Below are 19,323 nucleotides of genomic sequence, written 5' to 3' on the forward strand. Positions count from 1 at the left end.
GTTCCTATTTCAGTCACACTATAATTACGTAACTATTCTGTACTACCCCCCCCCCCCTATGTAAAACCCTCTTTGAGGGCCCTTAAGTGTATTTTGAATAAAATACACATATATCCGGTCGAGCTGCCTCTTTCCAATCAAATCAATCTATCTACACCTCTTCTTGTGGAGAATCAAGGTAGCTGTGCAGTCTGTGTAGGTATTTGCCAAGGTCTGCAAGTGTTTTTTTTTATTACGCAATGCCTCTGACCTACTTTGCTGTATTCAATTGAATGCTTTTTTACAAGCGTAATGGTTAGGTTTTTTGCATCCGTGTCGTACTTCTCTATGCCATACACGTTTCACCACCATTCTTCTCTCGAGAAGCGCTATATATCGCGTCTTCGTCTTTCAGACGTCGTCCCACCTGAGTTTCACATTTCGCAGTTGCTCGATTGGTATTTACAGTGCAGTATCGCTCGTCACTAATGTAGTTCATAAATATAAACATTGAATGAGATTTCACGTTGCCTACAATAAAAAAAGTCGCAGTTTCGCCTGAACGGCAAAGCAGCGACTGCGTTAGCAAACTAGTAGACATCTATACGAAGTAACGATAGTAGCAGTATACGTGTTAACTTATGAACATTCGATTACTAAGTTAGCAAGCATGGTGTCACGGGTACACAAGTAAACATGAACACCTCTCACTCGATGGCCGTGGAAACAAGCTGTCAAAACACTGGAGTGAGGAAACGCGGCATCAGCAACGAGCGACCTGACCGCCGTGCTGTATTTCGCTTCAACGCAAACCAAGCGGCGAAAACAAAGCGCAAACGAAGCTACCAACACTCGGCGCACTTTGCCCACATCGCAGAGCGCTTTCAAGATAGGGCCTGTGCAGCCGCGCAATACACAGCAGCCGCCGAAGTAGAACGTCCCCCCCCCTCTCCCCCGTTTTTCCCCTCTACTCGGGGCGCTTCGACCCCGCACGACGCGCTTCGACCCCGCTTTCGTGCCGCGAGATTGAGCCGCCACCGTCGGCTCACCCACGCACGCTTTCGCTCGCGCATACAGCATACGGCGTGCGACAACCATGGTATCTCACTTGGACTTTATACGGTACATCTCGGTGACGACGACGGCAGCAATGCACCTGGAGTGCCCATATAATTGCTATCGCAATAAGTACCGTTGTACGCATTGCATTTAGTTGTATACGTAGTAATGTTAACCCGTTTTAGAGCTTCCCCATAAAGTAACATAGTAAACGACGACAAGAGCGCTCACTCGAGCCGTTTCGTGGCCGAGCTATCGGAGATTCGTTGATTTCGCTAGGTGGCAGAGCACATCAAGACAATTTGAGTGCGGCTGTGGCCCTGGCTAGTAGCTTGACACGCGGCAATACCAAGCACGTGCCAAGCCAAGTCAGGCTACACTGTAGTCAGGCCGCGTCGCCCCGTCGCCGGGCTCGCGGCGTTGTTATTCTACAAAATGCACCCGGGGATCGTTGTTGGGTTCATCTGCCCGCGTGTGACATGACTGCTTCGTCGCCGTTTCATGGTAAGGCCTCAGGAAGTTTCTTTGCACGTTATTAAACACTGATCTTCGTACTTCGTTGTGTCACCGTTAGCCGCATGAACGAGTGACAGAGGGGGGTATGGCGGCCTTGTAGCCATGAACAGCTGCGGCCCATTTGTAACGCTGAACTTTCGTAGCAATGACTGGTGATGCCAGTGATAACAGCGATGCGGCAGAGTCAGAACTGCGAGGCACGTCCGAAACAATGAGGAAGTTCTAAAATAAAGCAAAACAAAATGGTTCGTTAAGAAACTCGGCCTATGACCACATGCCGTTCGGTGCAGAGGGTTTTATGTTTATTTATTCAAGAAGGTTGCGCGTAGTGGCTTGTGAAGAAGTATGGTGCGCCAGTTTTGCCAAAGAAATATGACTATTTCTAAAACCATACATGTTCAATATTTGCAGGGCTGCGATTTTGTAGCCATGCCTTATGACTTATTCTATACTAGTCTTACCATCCACCGCTCACGGCCGGCTGATCCCGTCGATAACGCGAGCGGACCGTCGCGCTGACCACTGACAAAGCGCGATAAGCGCGAAAAGGCATTATTACCGGAAAGGCATCGCTACAAAATACCGGCCCAGTATGGCAATATTGCGCGCTCTCTCAACTTCTGTATCAGACTATGTGTGCTCGCGAGCGTTGTTAGCTGTTCTGCATTGGGCTGAAGATACGTGTTTTCATCTTATAATTGTGCATGGAATATTTAGCGTAGAAAGTTTCTTGTTCCTTAGCATTGGTAACAGCGCTTCCTTGACAGCCATTCTTTTTCATTACTTATATTATTATCATAGACAGTCGCTGTGTTAGATCAGAAAACATATACATTACACCGAGGAACGTAGCATCTCTATTCAAAAGCTTTCAAGGCTCCAGTATTGCTTACCCTCGGCATCTGTCATTCTACGTATTGCAAGTATCTCCACTATTCCTTCCTCAAAATACACTCTACAGTCAAAAGACATCATGCATATCCAAAGCCAAATTTCCAAGGATCAGAAGACGATTGCAAGGCCTACAAAACAGCAGGGGGAAAACCCCAACACAGTCGAAGTGCTTAATTGGCTGAGATGCCAAAATCCTAATGAGGAACTCAATGGATTACACATTCAAGATGATGAAGTCGGTACGTGCCCAACTGTTGATGTAGCCATTTTTGGCACGCAACCACATAATTTTGCTACCTAAGTTCAACCTCATTCGTAAAAGTGCAAGAAAAACACTGTCAACCCTTCCACTGGGGTGGAGATGGAAGATCAGCGAAGCTGTACTATGGTGGGAATTATGTATTTCCAATTATAACTATTAATATCTGATGGTGTAATTGGTTATTTGAACTAATAAAGAATGAGAAATATATATTATCCGGTGATTTTCATTTATTTAGTCACCACAGGGACCATGGCTACGGTACACCGCCATAAGGTGTACGGAAAAGGTTGGCACGTTCTTTATAAACACATCACAAACGCCGGCGCGCGTTCGGTGCGAGCGCGGCAAAACGCCGCCACCGCCGACAACAGTTGTGCGCGTTGTTTGTGTGACCGCACACAACCGCTTTCAAAAACGCTGGCTACGTGACGGAACGGCTAAATGCCGTTGTCGCAACAGTACTCCGACCCACGGGAATCCTGGGGGGTATTCTGTAAGAGTCCACCTAGTGGACATGCCATTTTGGCCTAACGTCAGCAGAGCGCGTTTGGTTGTTCGAAACATCGACGATTGCTGACGTCATTAGAAGAGCATGCGCACTTGGTCAAAAATACACTGGGAGACCTCGCACACGAACACGGCACTTAGTGCACCCTAGAAGTCAGCGGTGTAATTGTAAACCGAATAACATGTTCTTGAGCCGTTTGTGGCTAGTTTCGTAGGTGATTTATTGAATGAACATCTGAAACAAGCTTGCTTAGGTGACTTAACAAAGCAATGCGTGTAACATGTTTACTTGCACAAACTTCAGACACTATAGCGCGGCTTTTTAATTCTTTTGCGGTATTGTAACGGCTGCAATTGTAAGCGTGTCACCGGGGGGCCACGTTACCGGACTGAACGGCAAAATGGCAGCATCCGCGCTTGTTTGAAACACCTGACCAAAAAATCGTCGGTGACCGAGCATCGACAATCTCCGTAAACTGGCGGTCACAGCAATCCATGATGATAGTTGTTGTCTTGGTGCATTCTCCGACACTAGTGTTGGAACTGAAACGCACAATGACAACATCGACACATGCAATGAACAGCTGACGCAGGGTCGTTAGCTAGCGAGCATGGATTATTTCCGTAAACTGACGGTCGCAGTATGTCATAGTTGCCGTCTCGGTGCATTCTCCGCAGTACTTAGTGTTGAAACTGTCACCTGTCCTATTGTCTTGCGTAACAAAGCGAGAAGGAGGGGCGTAATCAGATTTTGTAAAGAGAACCTGTAGGCAGTGAATGATGCTAGACCGCCACTTGTAATCACAAATCAAGGCCTTACAGGCATTGCTGTACTGCATTACAAAATATTGTTGACTTTCAGTAACTTTTGTGACCTGTGTTAGCCACTGTCAAGCTTAACAATTTGCTTTTCATAAACGCAGAGCGACTCGCACCAGCCTGGGCCATCATCGGTAGACAGGAGCAGCAACTCTTGTGCGTCCACTGCAGGAGCCGCAAGTGGTGTGAGCCGTAAGTCTGCTGTTTATTACGTAATTGTGACCGAACACGCGAAAAATGTGTTCGTGTAATCCCAATATAGCTGTAATAGTAAAATAGATGCTAATAGCACTGTCCACACTAGATGAAATGCACCTTGCAGTACTTTATACACACGAGAAATAAACATGTTGAATAAAAAATGGACACCACACAGAGAAGATGTACTCGAGAGAGGTTCTACTACCAACTGATTTTATTGCTGCTTGGTCAGCCCCAGTTCATGCACAAGGGCACAGCAAGAAAAAACAAATTTGCACAAAAACCCTGTAGATCACCAACTAAGGCAATGTGACGTTTCTTGTGTGGTATACATGTTGACATCTGTTGAGCTGGCAAGAAACATATGTGTCACGACACATCTTAGCAAGGTTAAGGTATTATAATGTGTACTGTAAAGGCACAGTAAATGTGTACTGGTTAAAAGTTGTATGATAGAAAAAAGTAAGCTTCATAGCGGCGATGAGATGAAGAGAGTATACAAAAATTCTTTTTTACCAACTCAGAACACATTAGATTAAATGTGAAGCCTTACAATAAAAAAGTCAATCCTTACAATAAGGGAAGAAGTTAAAAATATAATGCAAATTTTTAAGAGTACAAACTTCACGTTAGCGCACAATTTAATTATTCTTTTTAGCTGCAGTGACACTGATGTCAACGTGTTAGAGTTTTGTGTACTTTGTTCTTTATGTGGTTCAATTTCATGTCATTGTCCAATATAAGGATACCCGAGAGCTAAAGATGATTCGTGACAGGTCGTACAGAACATGTGAACAACGTGAAGTACCTACTTCCGAAGAATATTGCAGGGATGTTCAAGCATAGTGCAGTTTTTGCTCAGGAGTGAAGCATCATAATTGGCTGTCACGTTGGAGGATATGCCATTGATGTTGAACAATTAGCCCGACACTGAAATCACTATAAGGGAGCAAGCAATGTAGTACTAAATATTGGAATTAACTTTTTTGCATGTAGCGAATTACTGGATTACATGTTCATGGCACCATAATATGCTGGCGGTAAACATATACTTACTATGCTCAAAAAGGTGTTGCAGTGCGCCTTTAACGTGGAATGCTTAGCACGAAATGCATTCCGTAGCCTAAAGCAAGTGATTATTTGAAAATAAGAATAGTGCATGAGACATGAACAAACGAATAAAAACACACACATTTTACATCTGCATACTGTTGTTTGTCCCCGTCTTCCGCTCTGTTCTTATCTTAACATGACATACCAACATAACCGAGTGATCGCCCTTCACATCAAGTGATTAGATGTGAAAGACACGTGAAGTTGATTTGTCCAAAGGTGGCACATTGATTAATAGGAAAACCGAAGGTGTACTAGGAATATTTATTTCGATAGCACTGCAAGCTAGTGTAACTTTCCACAAACACTACATACACAGGCATACAAACATTCCTGAGAAAAAGGTCTGTCAGCATGGCGTGCTGTACATTTTCAGCACATATATTGTTATCATTTTCATGAAACTGCAAGAACTGTAGCTTATGTGAAAATACATATGATGCACGTCATTGCGCTTTAATATCGTAATTTTGCACCAAGGCAACCAATTGTTAATCTGCTTGTTTTACGTATTCTTGGGGATTAAACTATGAGACAGGTCTTCTGTAACCTCCCATTGCAACCTCGTCACTACGTGCTTTGGTGAAAGTCTAATCGTTCACATTGCCAAAGCAGTTACAAATTTTCAGCTACAGGCAGGCAACGCTTTCTCAACAAATCCAGCCTGCTTCAATATGAATATGTGGTGTAAAGAACCTACGGTGGTGTAAAATGCAGTTTCATGAGGGCTGTGAGTAACGCCTGTAACAGTGCTGTCAATTTTTGGGTATGTTGTAATTTATGTGTGCACTTCAGATGCATGCTTTACATTACAGCTACTCTCACCCAAGGAGCACAACATTAAGCTTTAAATTTTAATGGTAGTGGTCAAAAGTCAAACAAGCTGAACAAGTACTTTATTTTATGCATAGCATGCTACAGAATCGAAACGGTACCAGTCTTGTACGTAATCACTGCGGCTGGTATTTGTATGGCTCAGGTAGCCTGCGTTTTTAGTAATATGGCATGTCTTGAACGCAGAACTTGTGCAGAAATTTGTTACGTTCAGCATAACAGTTGTTATTGTGAAAACCATTTTGAATGTGTACAGCGCAACTAGTGGGTATACAAACCTTAGGCATGCTAGCTGGCCACAGATAGTTAACAAGAATCACTCAAGCATTGAATGAAGGCGTCAACTATAACACACGTTTAACGTACGCAACAAGGTGAGTAGTCATTGTGCGATTAAAAGAATAGTACACCAACTTTCAATCATTCAATTATGCAGCAACTCGTTAACAAAGTTTGCCTATGCATGTAGCTAGGAATGTGTTCCAGGGCACAAATGTCACCTGTTTTAACCGGTAGGGCTTGATATGAAAAATTAGGTTAGACAACTCCCAGAAAGGCAAAAGGAGTGAAAATCTCATGAATGTAATATTATAGACATATTGACGAAAAAACCATTACACACATTTGAACAAGACAAATATCATTTACTCAACACATACGTTTGTGTAGTCTAGCCATATTATTACTTTCATGACTGTCACAGACCCCGGTGAACGAGGCGCAGACGCCGGACTAAATTCCAAAGCCGACTTATCAGCTTCCGAAAGTAATCCCACGAAAGCAAGGACAATTAAGAGTGGGCCCTCTGGTGCGCCAGCAAACGCCGGTTGCTGTCCAAAGACCGAGTCAGAGCCCAGAGTTGTCAAAACACAACAAAATATATTCTTCACACAAGGCAGTTACACATACACTTGCACACTTAAGCTAGACACAACACAATACAAATCAGATGGGTATTAACAAACACAAGAAAATAACGACAAGCACAAGAGTCCAACACGTAAAGTACAAAATAAATAGGAACACTAAGTGTCCAATCGTATTCACCGTGCTGGTTGGTCTTGGAGTCAGACGATCTCGGCGTAACTTGGGGGCAAATCTCGAAGAAGGAACTTCTTCCGGAAATGCAGACGCTCGATGAATTCGTCGACTAGCTTGCCGGGGAATCCCCTTCTTCCGCAGACGCTCGGTCTTCACTTTACATCACTTCACCGGTGCGGACTGAACTCCTGAATTCCTGGATTCCTCACTGGACTCCTGGATTCCTAACTGACAATGCTCGCACGGCGTTTATATAGCCGTCGACGGTCCTTCTCGAACATTCGATCGGAGTTGTGATTCCGTAGCATGGCCAAAGCTTGGGAAGCTTCTACTCTTTTCTCGTACCTTCGACCGCTGCTGTCGGAACCTTCTCGAGGGGGGGGGGGGGGGGGTGATGACTCATGCTGTTGGCCCGCGCGCTCACGCTGTAGTTATCTCTCTCGACTCGCCGGGTGAGAAGGTGTCTCGGCGCGCGCGTGTCCTCTCTCTCTCTCTCCGGTTAACGTTCCTCCGTCGAGTCTCTTCCAGGTTCCAGACGTTTCGGCGCCGTTGTTAGCGTTGTTGCTTGAGGCGTATGCGCTCTCCCCCTCTGTTGAAGTTGCCGCGGGGCCGGCGTGTTCTTTTGCTGGCTTGTGTGACACTCAGCGCGCGCTTGGATTACGCGCTCTTTTGTGACAATGACCTCATATAAAGTGGTTTTTGGCAGAGCACTTGTGCGTGATGTTTGCCTCTATGAGTTATATTGAAAGTAATTATTAAAATAGAATGAGAAATTTCCAAGTACATGCACTTTACATGCTATGCTGGACTGTTGGGAAGTGGGATGCTGTGGGCTCTGTGGGAAATGTATATATGAGGTGTGTTCAAAAAGAAACCAAATTTTTGCATAACACCTTATGCAAAACACCTTATGCAGCTTGTGGTACACCATTTTAAGTGCTGTCCCCTTCAAAGTAGTCCCCTCTACTGGCAATGCACTCTTCCCATCTTTTCTTCCATTTTTGGAAAGCTTCCTGGAACACACTTTCTGGAATGGCGTGCAGGTCTCTTGTTCACTAATTAGCTGCGCACAAAGAGCGACACGTGGGCCGGGGCATTGTCATGATGCAACATCCAAGCGTGATTTTCACACAATTCAGGCATCTTACTGCGCTAAGGATCTCTGACGTGCTAGGATTCCCTGGTAAACTTCTCTGTTTACCATCTGACCATGTGGCACAAATTTATGGTGGACAATGCCTCAGCAGTCTAAAAACAGAACCAACATCACCTTCACGTTCGACCGACTATTACGTGTTTTTGTTTCGGCGAGAACCTTTGGCCACCCACTACAATGAATGCACTTTCGTTTCAACATCATAGCCATAAACCCATGTCTCATCGCCTGTCATGATGTTATTAAGAAAGTTTTCATCGTTATTGGCAGCAGCGAGCAGTTCCTGGCTGATTTCAGCACGGGTCTGCTTCTGTGTGGCAGTCAATAAACGCGGCACGAATTTTGCATTGACACGACGCATCCCAAGTTTGTCACTCAAAATTTCATCACATGATCCTACGCTGATACCAACTTCGTCAGCGACTTCACGAACAGTCAACCGACGATTTCCACGAATCACAGTTCGAACTCTCATGACGTGGTCATCATCTGTGGATATCGAAGGTCGTCCAGGCTTGAGATCGTCACCGACAGTCATTTGTCCGTCTTCAAAACGCTCGAACCAATCATAGCGATGCGTGCGACTCATACAGTCCTCCCCGTGTACTTGGCTAAGCAACTGGCATGTACCTGGGAGTATTCCCTAGTTTGTAGAACTTCACACACACACGACGTTCTTCCAATTCATTCATTGTCACTTTGGCACCGTTCTGAAGAACAGCTTGTTCATGTGCTCAAATCCCTGGCTTCAGCTCGCCAACTAATGGCCAGAGCGAAACGCAACAAATGGCAGTTTGTTGTCTAAACCAGCCGCTACATGCGCTCAGTAGCTGCAGCGCGGTCCCTCTACTGGTTGGTGCTCTATTTGAAAAGTTCGGTTTTCCTTTTTAATATATTTCAGGCACAGCAGAAATATTACACTTACCATACATGAAATGACGTACTGCATTAAAAACACGGTTGTAAAAGTAACGTCAATTTCTAATTTCGTTACCTTGCGGGACTCCTCCAACATTTTCTCCGACACCCCGTTGCTGAATTATTGAAAGGTCACTGATTTGCATCTAAGTGAGAATACGAAGTATTCCTGCTTTCAGTGATCAATGCGCATTATTTGGTGCACCAATTCAGCTATGAACGATATGGGCAGTCAAGTACAATATCAAACCTGGTGCAGGTAAAGACTTGTATTACGTTTTCTTATTGGTGCCATAAATGCTGTGTTCTTCCTGAAATAGTAATGTTATATTTCAATAGTCGTGGCACTCACAAGCTAATGTGCTTCGCAAATTTTGCAGTACCTCCAAGAGCTACACCGATGAAAAGTAGCCTGCTTCAACAAGCCGTTTCCGACACGGCAAAGCGACTAAGCATTGCGGCAGCAAGCAACGGGGTGTCGGAGAAAATGTTGGAGGAGTCCCGCAAGGTAAGATGATGGTGCTGCTGGAGGGCATACATTTAATTAGACCCGACGAAAGTAACTTTTAATGCTGCCCAATAGAGGTGTGCATCTGGTGATGGAAAAAAGTTGAGGGAAAAATGTTCTTATAATTCGGCATGCGACACAAAATAGTAATCGTCACAATTCACTCTAGTAAGTGAAGTGCAGATGAGATACAAGGGATAGCCTGTGTTCTTTGTCATGTAAGTAACAGTCGACATGAGAAGTAACAATTGTCCATTATCCAGGTGAATCTGTAGAGCAGTTTACTTTTCCTGGAGGTATAAACATACAAATGTACTTCACAAAGCAAATTTGCATATCATACGCTTGCTCATTTCCTAAAAAGCAAGATTCAAGTCTTACAGTGAAGAGCTAGCAGTACGTTAGAATTTACGTGACCTCTTGCCACATGTCCTATTTAATACAATGTCAATCATGGATGCTGTGCCAGCATAAAATGTGCATAATTGTAGTGTAAAGCGATTAAGGTGACAGCATATGAGCACTTCACACGCTCCAGTAAGAGTTGTCTGCAAGCTTCTGAAATCAGTTCGTAAATACTTTGTTGTGCACCCACGGGTCATTCACCACACCTACGGATATCGTTAGCATTTCGAAACAGGGCGATGTGTCTCTGAATTTGAGATGCATCATTCTTTTCCACAGCCCCCACCCCATGACCCCCAGTCCACACATGCGGCCTTTGACATGCCTGAAAAACTTTCATTCTGAATTCGCATCTTGCTCTTGCAATGGGGCTATAAGTCCAAAATGTGAGATACTTTCGCATGATCTCTTGTATCACATTATGCTTGCGAAAGAACCAATAGTGCGAGTAGTTGTGCTGCCCCACATAGAAGTATTATTACAGGCACATTTGTTTTTAAAACATACATACGTTTGACAAAACGTAACAGATGCCCAAGTAGAACCACGCAGAAATGTTTTACCTAGCCGTTAGTCGCATAGCGATATGCATATGAATAACGCTACACATCACAATGTGAATTTGTCATAATATACTGGATGTATTTGTTGCCTACGTATTGTCACAGGATAGCTGCACTTTTATTTACGTATGTAGTAGCATTGCATTGTATTGTATTTTTGTAGATGTGAGTGAATCTGTATTGATGCACACCTGAAATGCCGTTGATATGTTCCTAGGAGTTTGTTACATTTTCCTGGCTCTTGTACTCAGAAACGTCAAGGCCGCATGTATAATCACCCTGCAAAATTGATGCCGAATGTGAACTTATTTTCATGTCATGCGTTTTGTTGTCGGTGTCCCCTAAGAAATCTACCAATTCAATTATACTGTGTATTGTTTGAAGCGTTCGCGCAAAATTTTTTCGTTCGCAGATGCGTAAACATGCCATGCATGTAGCTGAACATGTATTTCATTCATTCGGAATGGGTGTGGCGACTGCTTACCCCTGGAAACAGACAATTGGCAGCCAACATAACATCGCTGTTATAATTTAATAACCCTTGTAGGTCCCTTTTGGGTGAATACATAATGGGGGGAGGGGGAAAAACGCAGAGTTGCATATGCATACAAAAAATTCGTAAAAATGTGCACAACTTTCATTTGCTCTAACCATGCATTTGATGCTATCAGAATCCTCAATGTGAGATCATAAGGATAAATTGTTTTGCCTATTTATTTGTACCAATGTATTCTATGTTATCCTTGATTTTATTAATGTATTAATGAATTCACATTATTGCGCTGCAGTATGTGGCATAGTTGAAAGCTGTACGGCAAATATGATGCAATACATCTGCACGGAGTTATATTTGATTGCACCAGAAATCTCTACAAAACATGTTATTGTTGAGTGCGGGAAAAAAATGAAATGCTGCATCACAAGAGAGGCTGACGAACAGAACATTACATATGACAGTGCGAGGTACAGTCGTTACATTTCTAAAAGGGCACACATCAGCGTGTGGCAGATAGCCTGTAAGGCCACATATGGCCTGGCGCCTCGGTGAGATGTGAAACGAAAAAGAGAGCGCGGTGCCATTCTTTCTACTGCATGTACCCCATCTTGCAGTGTGTCTTGTTTTTTATCATTTCGTGCACTTGTAACACTGAGCTTTTCAGTACACAGCTTGCGCTGCTGGTAGAACAGATGAATAGCACCAACAATATGAATACGGACAAACATGGCAGTTGCAAAAATGACGATGAGGCAATACTGGCCTCAGAAAGAATGCACGAATGAATACACACCGCACACTGTTCATGAAAAGGTCCATAACACCGGAATTAACTTTAATGCAGAAATGAGAGGAAATTACCCTTCATCTCATTATAAATGCCATACATGCTCGAAGATTTTGCAATAACTAGGCAACCATGTACTTCATTTTAATTATGGATCCAGAGCTGTAGTGCAGTAGCAGCAACAGTTGAGCGAGTGGAAATGCATTCACATATAAGAAATTTCCAAGTAATGCTCAAAGCCACATGGCAAAAGGAGGAGAAAACAGTGCATACTAGTGATGCAATTGAAGTTTTGTTTCGCAAGCCATGTGTCCATATGTCCTATGATGCAACGTTAACATTACATAGAAAGCATTGTTCACTTGTCTATGTACCTAACAATGAGACACATGTTACAATGCTACCGCAACACTTTCTGCTCATGAGGCTTTGTGTTGGTATCTTAGTGCAGTGCTGGCGTGATGTACTGCCACGGTAACACTTTGGTCAAATGAAGGCACAAAGAACATGCGTGCCCGTCACCACGATAAAACAGCAAATGCTGAAACCTAGACAACAACAACAAGATTTCACTCGGCCTAACGCCGGGCATGCAATACATTTTAGCAATATGTGTAACCAAGTATAGTTCCACTTACCCGTTACAGCTATGAACGACGCGGCGCGGTTTATCGCTGAAGTGATATGTAAATGTGCATCCGCATGTCTAGGCATGGCCACACATGACGCGAAATAAATGCAGACAAATAGATGTGTGCAAAAACGTTCCTCCGTTGACAAGACAAGCCATGACCACTTTTAATACGTTTAGGGCGGCGGAATCGCTAGTTATTCATGACAATTGTACATGTATCGCTTTCACCCAACCGCCCTCTTGTGCTCCTGTTGCACTTGCATCCGGTGCTGCCTCACATGTTCGCATTGTTGTGGCGGCAGTACATCGTATTAGAAGTGAAGGTGAATGATTGTAGCAGCAAGATAGTAGAGTCTAAGCAGTAGCGTCACTACGTTCGTTACATGTGTGCACGTTTTAATAACAGGGAGTGTACACATGAGAGCTTGGTTTTAAAGGTGGATGTGTACGAAAGCAAGAGCAAACAAGTGTAGCTGAAAGGGTCGGTGCTGGAGACATTAAACGGTCATGTTTTTTGCCGTTTTGTGTTTTGAACATGTAATGCGACTACATGTTCAGCAAAGCTATATCTTTTACGTCAACATGTGTGCAAACATTGCTGACAGACCTTCCTTCACTGCAGCACACTGCTGAACTGCGGGCCATAAAGGATGAGGTCAGCAGGCTTGCCGACGCTATGCAACGACAAACTGAGGCGTTCGAGAGGCAGCTGAAGCCCGTCACGTACTTGGTCATGCTGCTTGCATCGTTAATTAGTAAATCATTTCCGCAAGACTAATCCTTATTTGTAAATAATGTGCTGTTTTTATCGTTCATTATTAAACAAGAAACCATACGTCTCAAGTGCTACGAATGTTTTTGTGTAGCACGATCATTGTGAGCTACCATGTGCTTGCATTGCCTTTCTATTGTGACGAAGTACTTGTACAACTTTGGTGTTCCTTTGCTGTACAGGAAAAAAGCGATGTGTACACTAAATGTTTTACCCTCACTGTAACCACAATATCACGTATATATTCTGTGGAATACCCGAATATGTGGCAAAGCAATAAATTGCATGAAGTACATATTTACGTATCCGAGCAACTGAATGTAAGTACTCAATAAGAACTGGCGTCATTGCTTTCCACGCTTATACTTATACAGAAGTACCAATCAGGTTTTTATCACTCGTGTGTGTTTGAACAACATACTACAAGGAGGACAAATTTTATGCAATTGCGGACATTCAGCATATACATAGATAAACAAGTCTGCATATTTGTTTATCTATATATATGCAGGGTGTTTCAGCGAACTTTCAAAAAATTGTAAAGGTTGTCTGTAGCAGATAGTAAATTTATGGTTCATGAGCTGGTCTACTCGAAGATGCAGCCATTAGTGGGAAACAAAAATTTAAAAGTATAATCAACGAATTACCTCATGGCCCATCTTGCAATTTATAAATTCTAGTCTGGTTTGCACGAGCTGTTGTGACTGCGCACTACTGTATGAGCACGTCTCTATACCCCCTCTACCTCTGTCTCTTCTTTGTTTCCGTTCTCCCAGCGTAGGGTAGCAAAGAGGACTCTCGACTGCTTAACATCCCCGCCTTCCTTATATTCCTCTTTCTCTAGCTGTGGAGCTCGCAAGGAGGATCCACTTGAAATGGATTGTCAGGAGGACACCCATTTCGAGATATTAGGTTCCAAGCTTTATGGGGAAATGCATTTGCGGCCCACACGATTTCTAAATCAAACGTCACTTAATGCCGTGAAGCACCAAACTGGGAAAAATGAGTTTCTCTGCAAAGTTTGGGAATTACTATCCGAAACTGGTGTCATCCTGAGAATTTGTTCGCATCAGCACCTCCACGAACTTCACGGTTGAAATTTGTAAATTGCAATATGGGCAATGAGGGAATTAGTTAACTTAATTAGTGAATGTAACTTATTACTTTGGTTATGTATTTCAATTTTTTGCAAGTAATGCCTGCCTCTTTGAGTAGACTAGCTCATGAACTACAATCGTACAGTCTGCCACAAGCAACCTTTAAAAATTTATGAAAGCGTTAGCTGAAACACCCTGTATGAAAATGTGCACTCGCAAAACATGGCTACGGTCGCACTCCAGTGAATATTTTAAATGCGGTCACGCACGTTTCCTGGGAACAGTTTTTGTGACACCATCTGCATGTCGTGTTGCCTAATATGTGTGCTGCTACTAGGAAAATGCACCCTGCGAAGGTGCCACACACTCTAAGTCGTGCATTTTGTGGCAGAATTTCGTGCTGTTCTCACGGTAGTCATTGGTCATCCACTGATTCACTCAACTCCCAAAGGTGCAACCCTTACAAACCTCACAACCACAAAGCAATGCTTACCGTGCATTATGTTACATCTAAATCCCAAAGATTGCTTTGTTACTGTTGTGTTCTTAACTGTTTCAAACGACACTGCAGAGATGACTTGTAAAGACAGTAGGAAAAAAGTTAAATTTATTGCGGGATAAAAGGCGCTTGAAACAGTCTCACTAGTTCCCATAAAACGATCAACGCATTGTTTAATTCACAACATAATGCAAGGTGAAAGTATGCTACAGATTGCTGAAAGGACACAAACAGACAGTTGTCCCAGAAAAAGGCGAGATGTCATTACATGAATGCCTATAAACACCAATGAATATCGATGTATGTGGCATTGCAACAAATGAAGGAATAACTATGGAAGTAAGCCACAACCAAGTTACAGAACCATGAGAAGTATGTGCAATCTGACAAAGAGGACAATGATTGCTAAAAAAATAGTCACATGAAACAGAGAGAGAGAACAGTGCAAAATCGCATGCCACAGAACAACATATGTTCCAATGCAGACAGAACAACAAACCGTTTGAGTGTTTTCAATTGAAATCGTGGTATCGAAAACAGAACTGCGTGTATAAAGTAATTCACATGACCACAAAAGAGGTGGAAACTATCAAATGACATATCTAGTGCGAGCAGTGTTCGTATTCGGTACAAATGAACATGGCTTTGTAGGAGCACATCTAAATAAATCATGGCGGGAAAGGTGCTTTTCTCGTCAACCATTGTACAAGATTCAAACTTTACTCTAGCAGTCACTGCGGTGCACGTTTCACTTTGAAGTGCCCTTGCTTTAGAAGCATTGTTCGTCACATCAGATTTCAGCAAATCTGGTGACCGGAGAATTGCAAAAAGCACCTACAAACAAAAAGGTTTGTACAATTAACACCATATTTATTTTTTCCCTAAGTAGTTTACATAGTTATTTTAATCTTGAGGAAGAAGATGCGGTCACTGACCAAGTCAAAGTAATACACAGAGACGTTTCGGGACCTCTTCCTCACCATCTTCAGTATTTCTTCCTCATCATGTTACCTGACCAGACGAACTTTCGTCGAATACTTGACTACATATCATACAGAAATAACTACGGACAAGACGTCGTAACGAAGATTCGCCAGTTTGTGTCGCTTACGTCGAGAATAGCCGCCTTAAAGTGCCATTTGTCCTTCAACCGGACCTGCAAAGTGGAAGGCCTTGTTCCAAAAAGTCTACGCTTGAAGACACCGGTAGCGTCAGCGTGGGGCCACAAGATAATCCGACAAGCCGAGCAGAAATTAGTGTCAGCACGCACTCAAGAAAGCTGACAGAAAATCAAGAAATTGGAAACCGAGACTTTTTTCGCGAGGCGTCAGCTCGAACACGTCATTGCTACGGACTTCCCCGACGTACAGCTTCACGCCAATTTCATGGCGACGCTAAGGGAACGCAATTGCAGACAGTCGCAAGAAAGCAAATTGGACGCACTCAGGCCGCAGCAGCCCGCCCAAACTAAAGCTGCCGTTCTCAACTTGTCCTCGTACAAGCTTACTGCTTCTGAAGCTACCGTTCTACGCAAGGATTGAACTTCAATTCTGGTGCCTCACCCAACCCGACGAGAATGGTCTGCGCCGTGGAGCGAGCCGTCGCACAGCTTCCTTCCGAAGTAAGAGACGAAGCTCGTACCCGCGCTATCGGTGTTCTGTCCAAGTGGCGGACACGCGACCCTCAAGCCCGGCCTTCACCGGCTGAGAAATACGTCGTCAAGGGCCTCCGAAACAACCTCTCCATTGCCATACTTCCTGCGGACAAGGGAAATGCCGTCGTAATACTCAACAGAAGTGAGTACGATCAGAAGATGACGGATTTCCTTTTGGACGGGGATACTTACGTAACCATACAAAAAGATCCCACGGCAAGCCTTCAAACGAAACTGCAGAAGCTACTCTCCAATATTTTTAAGTTCGTGCCGCCGCAGCACAAGCACCTTTACTATCGCCTCCTGTGTACCAATGGGTCTGCACCTGCAATTTACGGCCTGCCCAAAGTACACAAGCCAGGCGTTCCGCTACGGCCCATCGTCGACTTCACAAGGTCGCCGCTGCACCGACTTTCGGGTTACCTACACCAAGTGTTGGGCCCACTCGCCGGAAAAACAGCAACGCACATTGCCAATTCGTCAGCTTTCGTGGAAAAAGTGCGCGACAATTCCCTGGATGAAGAAGACGTGATGGTATCCTTCGACGTCAGAGCGCTCTTCACTTCCGTGCCTGTCGACTTGGCCGTAGCGGCGTGCACGAAGGTCCTGCTGGCGGACGAAACGCTCGCAGAGCGCACACCTTTGGAGGTACAGGACGTCTGCGAGCTGCTAGAATTTTGCCTAAGCAACACGTATTTCACCTACCGCAAGCAGTGTTATAAGCAGATCCACGGAACTGCCATGGGGGCTTCCATCTCCGTTACTACGGCCAATTTGGTCATGGAGCTAGTTGAACAGAAGGCCCTTGCCGACTTCGCTCCCGCGCCCAAGATATTCGTCCGCTACGTGGACGACTGCTTCTGCATCTTAAATAAAAATGATGCCCCACGGCTCCTGCGTGTTCTCAACTCGATAGAAGCAGCAATACAGTTTACCGCAGAATACGAGTGCGACAGCAGCCTTCCCTTCCTCGACGTCCAAGTGGGCCGAACCGGAAATAAGTTCTCGTTTGCTGTGCACAGGAAAGCGACGCATACCGGACACTACCTAAATTTTAATTCGTGCCACCCAGCTTGTCACAAGCAATCCGTTGTTTCTTCTCTGGTAACGCGGGCAACACGCATCTGTTTAAGTGACGACGAAATCAGGAAAGAACTTCAGACAATCCATCGCGAATTAATGACGAACGGGTACCCAAAGACATTTATTAAGACTAATGAAGATCGTGTCCTCCATCCCAGGCCATAGCCTCCTCTATACTTTTCGTGCCCGCGCGTTGGCGCGGAATACACAGGCGCCGTCCGTCCTTCATAGTTCCGGTGCTTGCCGCTAGAAGCCGCCCCGATCCCACAATAACAGCAGACGACGTGGCCTATGTGCACGCTTGCATTGGTGATCGTCTAGAAACGTCTTCATGGCATTAGACTATGCGTATACGCTAAATAGGGTGCACACATAAAATTTTTAACACAAACACTGTATGCGGAATGCAATGCGAACTTTTATATTTGATTTCGCGCTCATAGCTTGAGCACTTTTCGAGACAACGGTTTGGCGTGGAAATCTTTCGCAAAGTCGTGTTTGTCAGTCACGCTCGTCGCGAAGTTCACAAAAAGTGGACGGAGAAACTTCATAAACACAACGTCCAAGAGTTTTTGATGGTGACCTGGGGCTGAGCACTTGAAGTTTTTCACGTTTCTGAAGTACTTCCGCGGCGTTGTCAACGGCAGCCTTTAGTGGCTGCTTCATCTTTCTCGCTTTTGCGAGGAAAACTTCCAGGTACTTCTTTAGCGAATGCAGAACCATTACAAGCTCAGCAGACGGATAGAGGAGTCCACCTCTGTCCTGGTGCCTAATTAACGCATCCGATGGCGTAGAAGTGTTTGGTTTCGTTACTAGAGTGAATCATTCATCACAGGAAATGGTTTCGTGGATTTTTCGTGCGATATATCCACCAACCATTGCTAGTGCAGCAACATCTGGTGTTGGGAGCAACGTCTTCCCCCTGTCGAGATGCTCCTCTAGGGTCGTGGTACGCTTCCTGAGGGCTGCATCGCTTCTTTCGGTTTGCTTTCGAGGCTGCAAATATGACGGATACTCTTGGAAGACGCTGGGAACAACGCCTTTCTTCAGTCTTCGTGTCGTGCACCCTTCTTTAAAGTCGGACGGGACGAATTAAGTGTCGGCTACAAACAGTGGAATAACAAGATGTGCTATTTGGGGTCCAGTTGTCTCTCGAGATTACCTTAAGCCACTTTTCGCGAAGTTCTTGGTCACTGGGAATTTCGTGGAATGATACTCCGGTTTCTTTCCGGCCGCTCCATGATATGCAGTGCGGTACGCAGCAGTACGGCATTGTGCAGCATTCGGGGCGCAACCAAACTTCTGAGCTTGGACAGCCGCCTTTTCTCTTTATCGGTAGTGCTGCACACAACAAAAATACCACTTATAGGCATGTTGCCTTGAAACAAGCGAATTTTCTTTACGATGTAACATATTTAACAGAGAACTTACCCGAGTCGACCAAAAGTTGGAAGAAAGCGCACACAGGCACGGCTGTCTCAGTGAGTGCTGCAGTTAGCAAAGCACTTTGGGGACACGCACCA

The 19,323-nt window shown here is 44.4% G+C and overlaps 2 protein-coding genes across 2 annotated transcripts; both read left to right on the forward strand.

Annotated features, from left to right (window-relative positions):
- The first annotated feature begins 1,428 nt into the window (after positions 1–1,428).
- LOC119466247 (uncharacterized) lies at positions 1,429–13,601 on the forward strand. Its single transcript, XM_037726730.2, has 4 exons — positions 1,429–1,542; positions 4,144–4,231; positions 9,683–9,810; positions 13,318–13,601. The coding sequence occupies exons 1-4, from the start codon at positions 1,540–1,542 to the stop codon at positions 13,471–13,473; spliced, it is 375 nt and encodes a 124-aa protein (XP_037582658.1). The 5' UTR covers positions 1,429–1,539; the 3' UTR covers positions 13,474–13,601.
- Positions 13,602–16,639: 3,038 nt separating this feature from the next.
- LOC119431681 (uncharacterized) lies at positions 16,640–18,454 on the forward strand. Its single transcript, XM_049657985.1, has 2 exons — positions 16,640–17,698; positions 18,422–18,454. The coding sequence occupies exons 1-2, from the start codon at positions 16,640–16,642 to the stop codon at positions 18,452–18,454; spliced, it is 1,092 nt and encodes a 363-aa protein (XP_049513942.1).
- The last annotated feature ends 869 nt before the right edge of the window (positions 18,455–19,323 follow it).

The sequence above is a fragment of the Dermacentor silvarum genome, chromosome 10 (genome assembly GCF_013339745.2).
Source record: "Dermacentor silvarum isolate Dsil-2018 chromosome 10, BIME_Dsil_1.4, whole genome shotgun sequence".
NCBI lineage: Eukaryota > Metazoa > Arthropoda > Arachnida > Ixodida > Ixodidae > Dermacentor > Dermacentor silvarum.

What these genes read in the sequence shown, in the direction of transcription:
- LOC119431681 (XM_049657985.1), top strand. Translation starts at nt 16,640, where the DNA reads ATGGTCTGCGCCGTGGAGCGAGCCGTCGCACAGCTTCCTTCCGAAGTA. An exon ending in TTCCCTTCCTCGACGTCCAA is followed by an intron (nt 17,699 to 18,421) that starts GTGGGCCGAACC and finishes ACGTTTCTGAAG; the next exon opens with TACTTCCGCGGCGTTGTCAA.
- LOC119466247 (XM_037726730.2), top strand. An exon ending in AGCCGCAAGTGGTGTGAGCC is followed by an intron (nt 4,232 to 9,682) that starts GTAAGTCTGCTG and finishes CAAATTTTGCAG; the next exon opens with TACCTCCAAGAGCTACACCG. An exon ending in TGTTGGAGGAGTCCCGCAAG is followed by an intron (nt 9,811 to 13,317) that starts GTAAGATGATGG and finishes CCTTCACTGCAG; the next exon opens with CACACTGCTGAACTGCGGGC.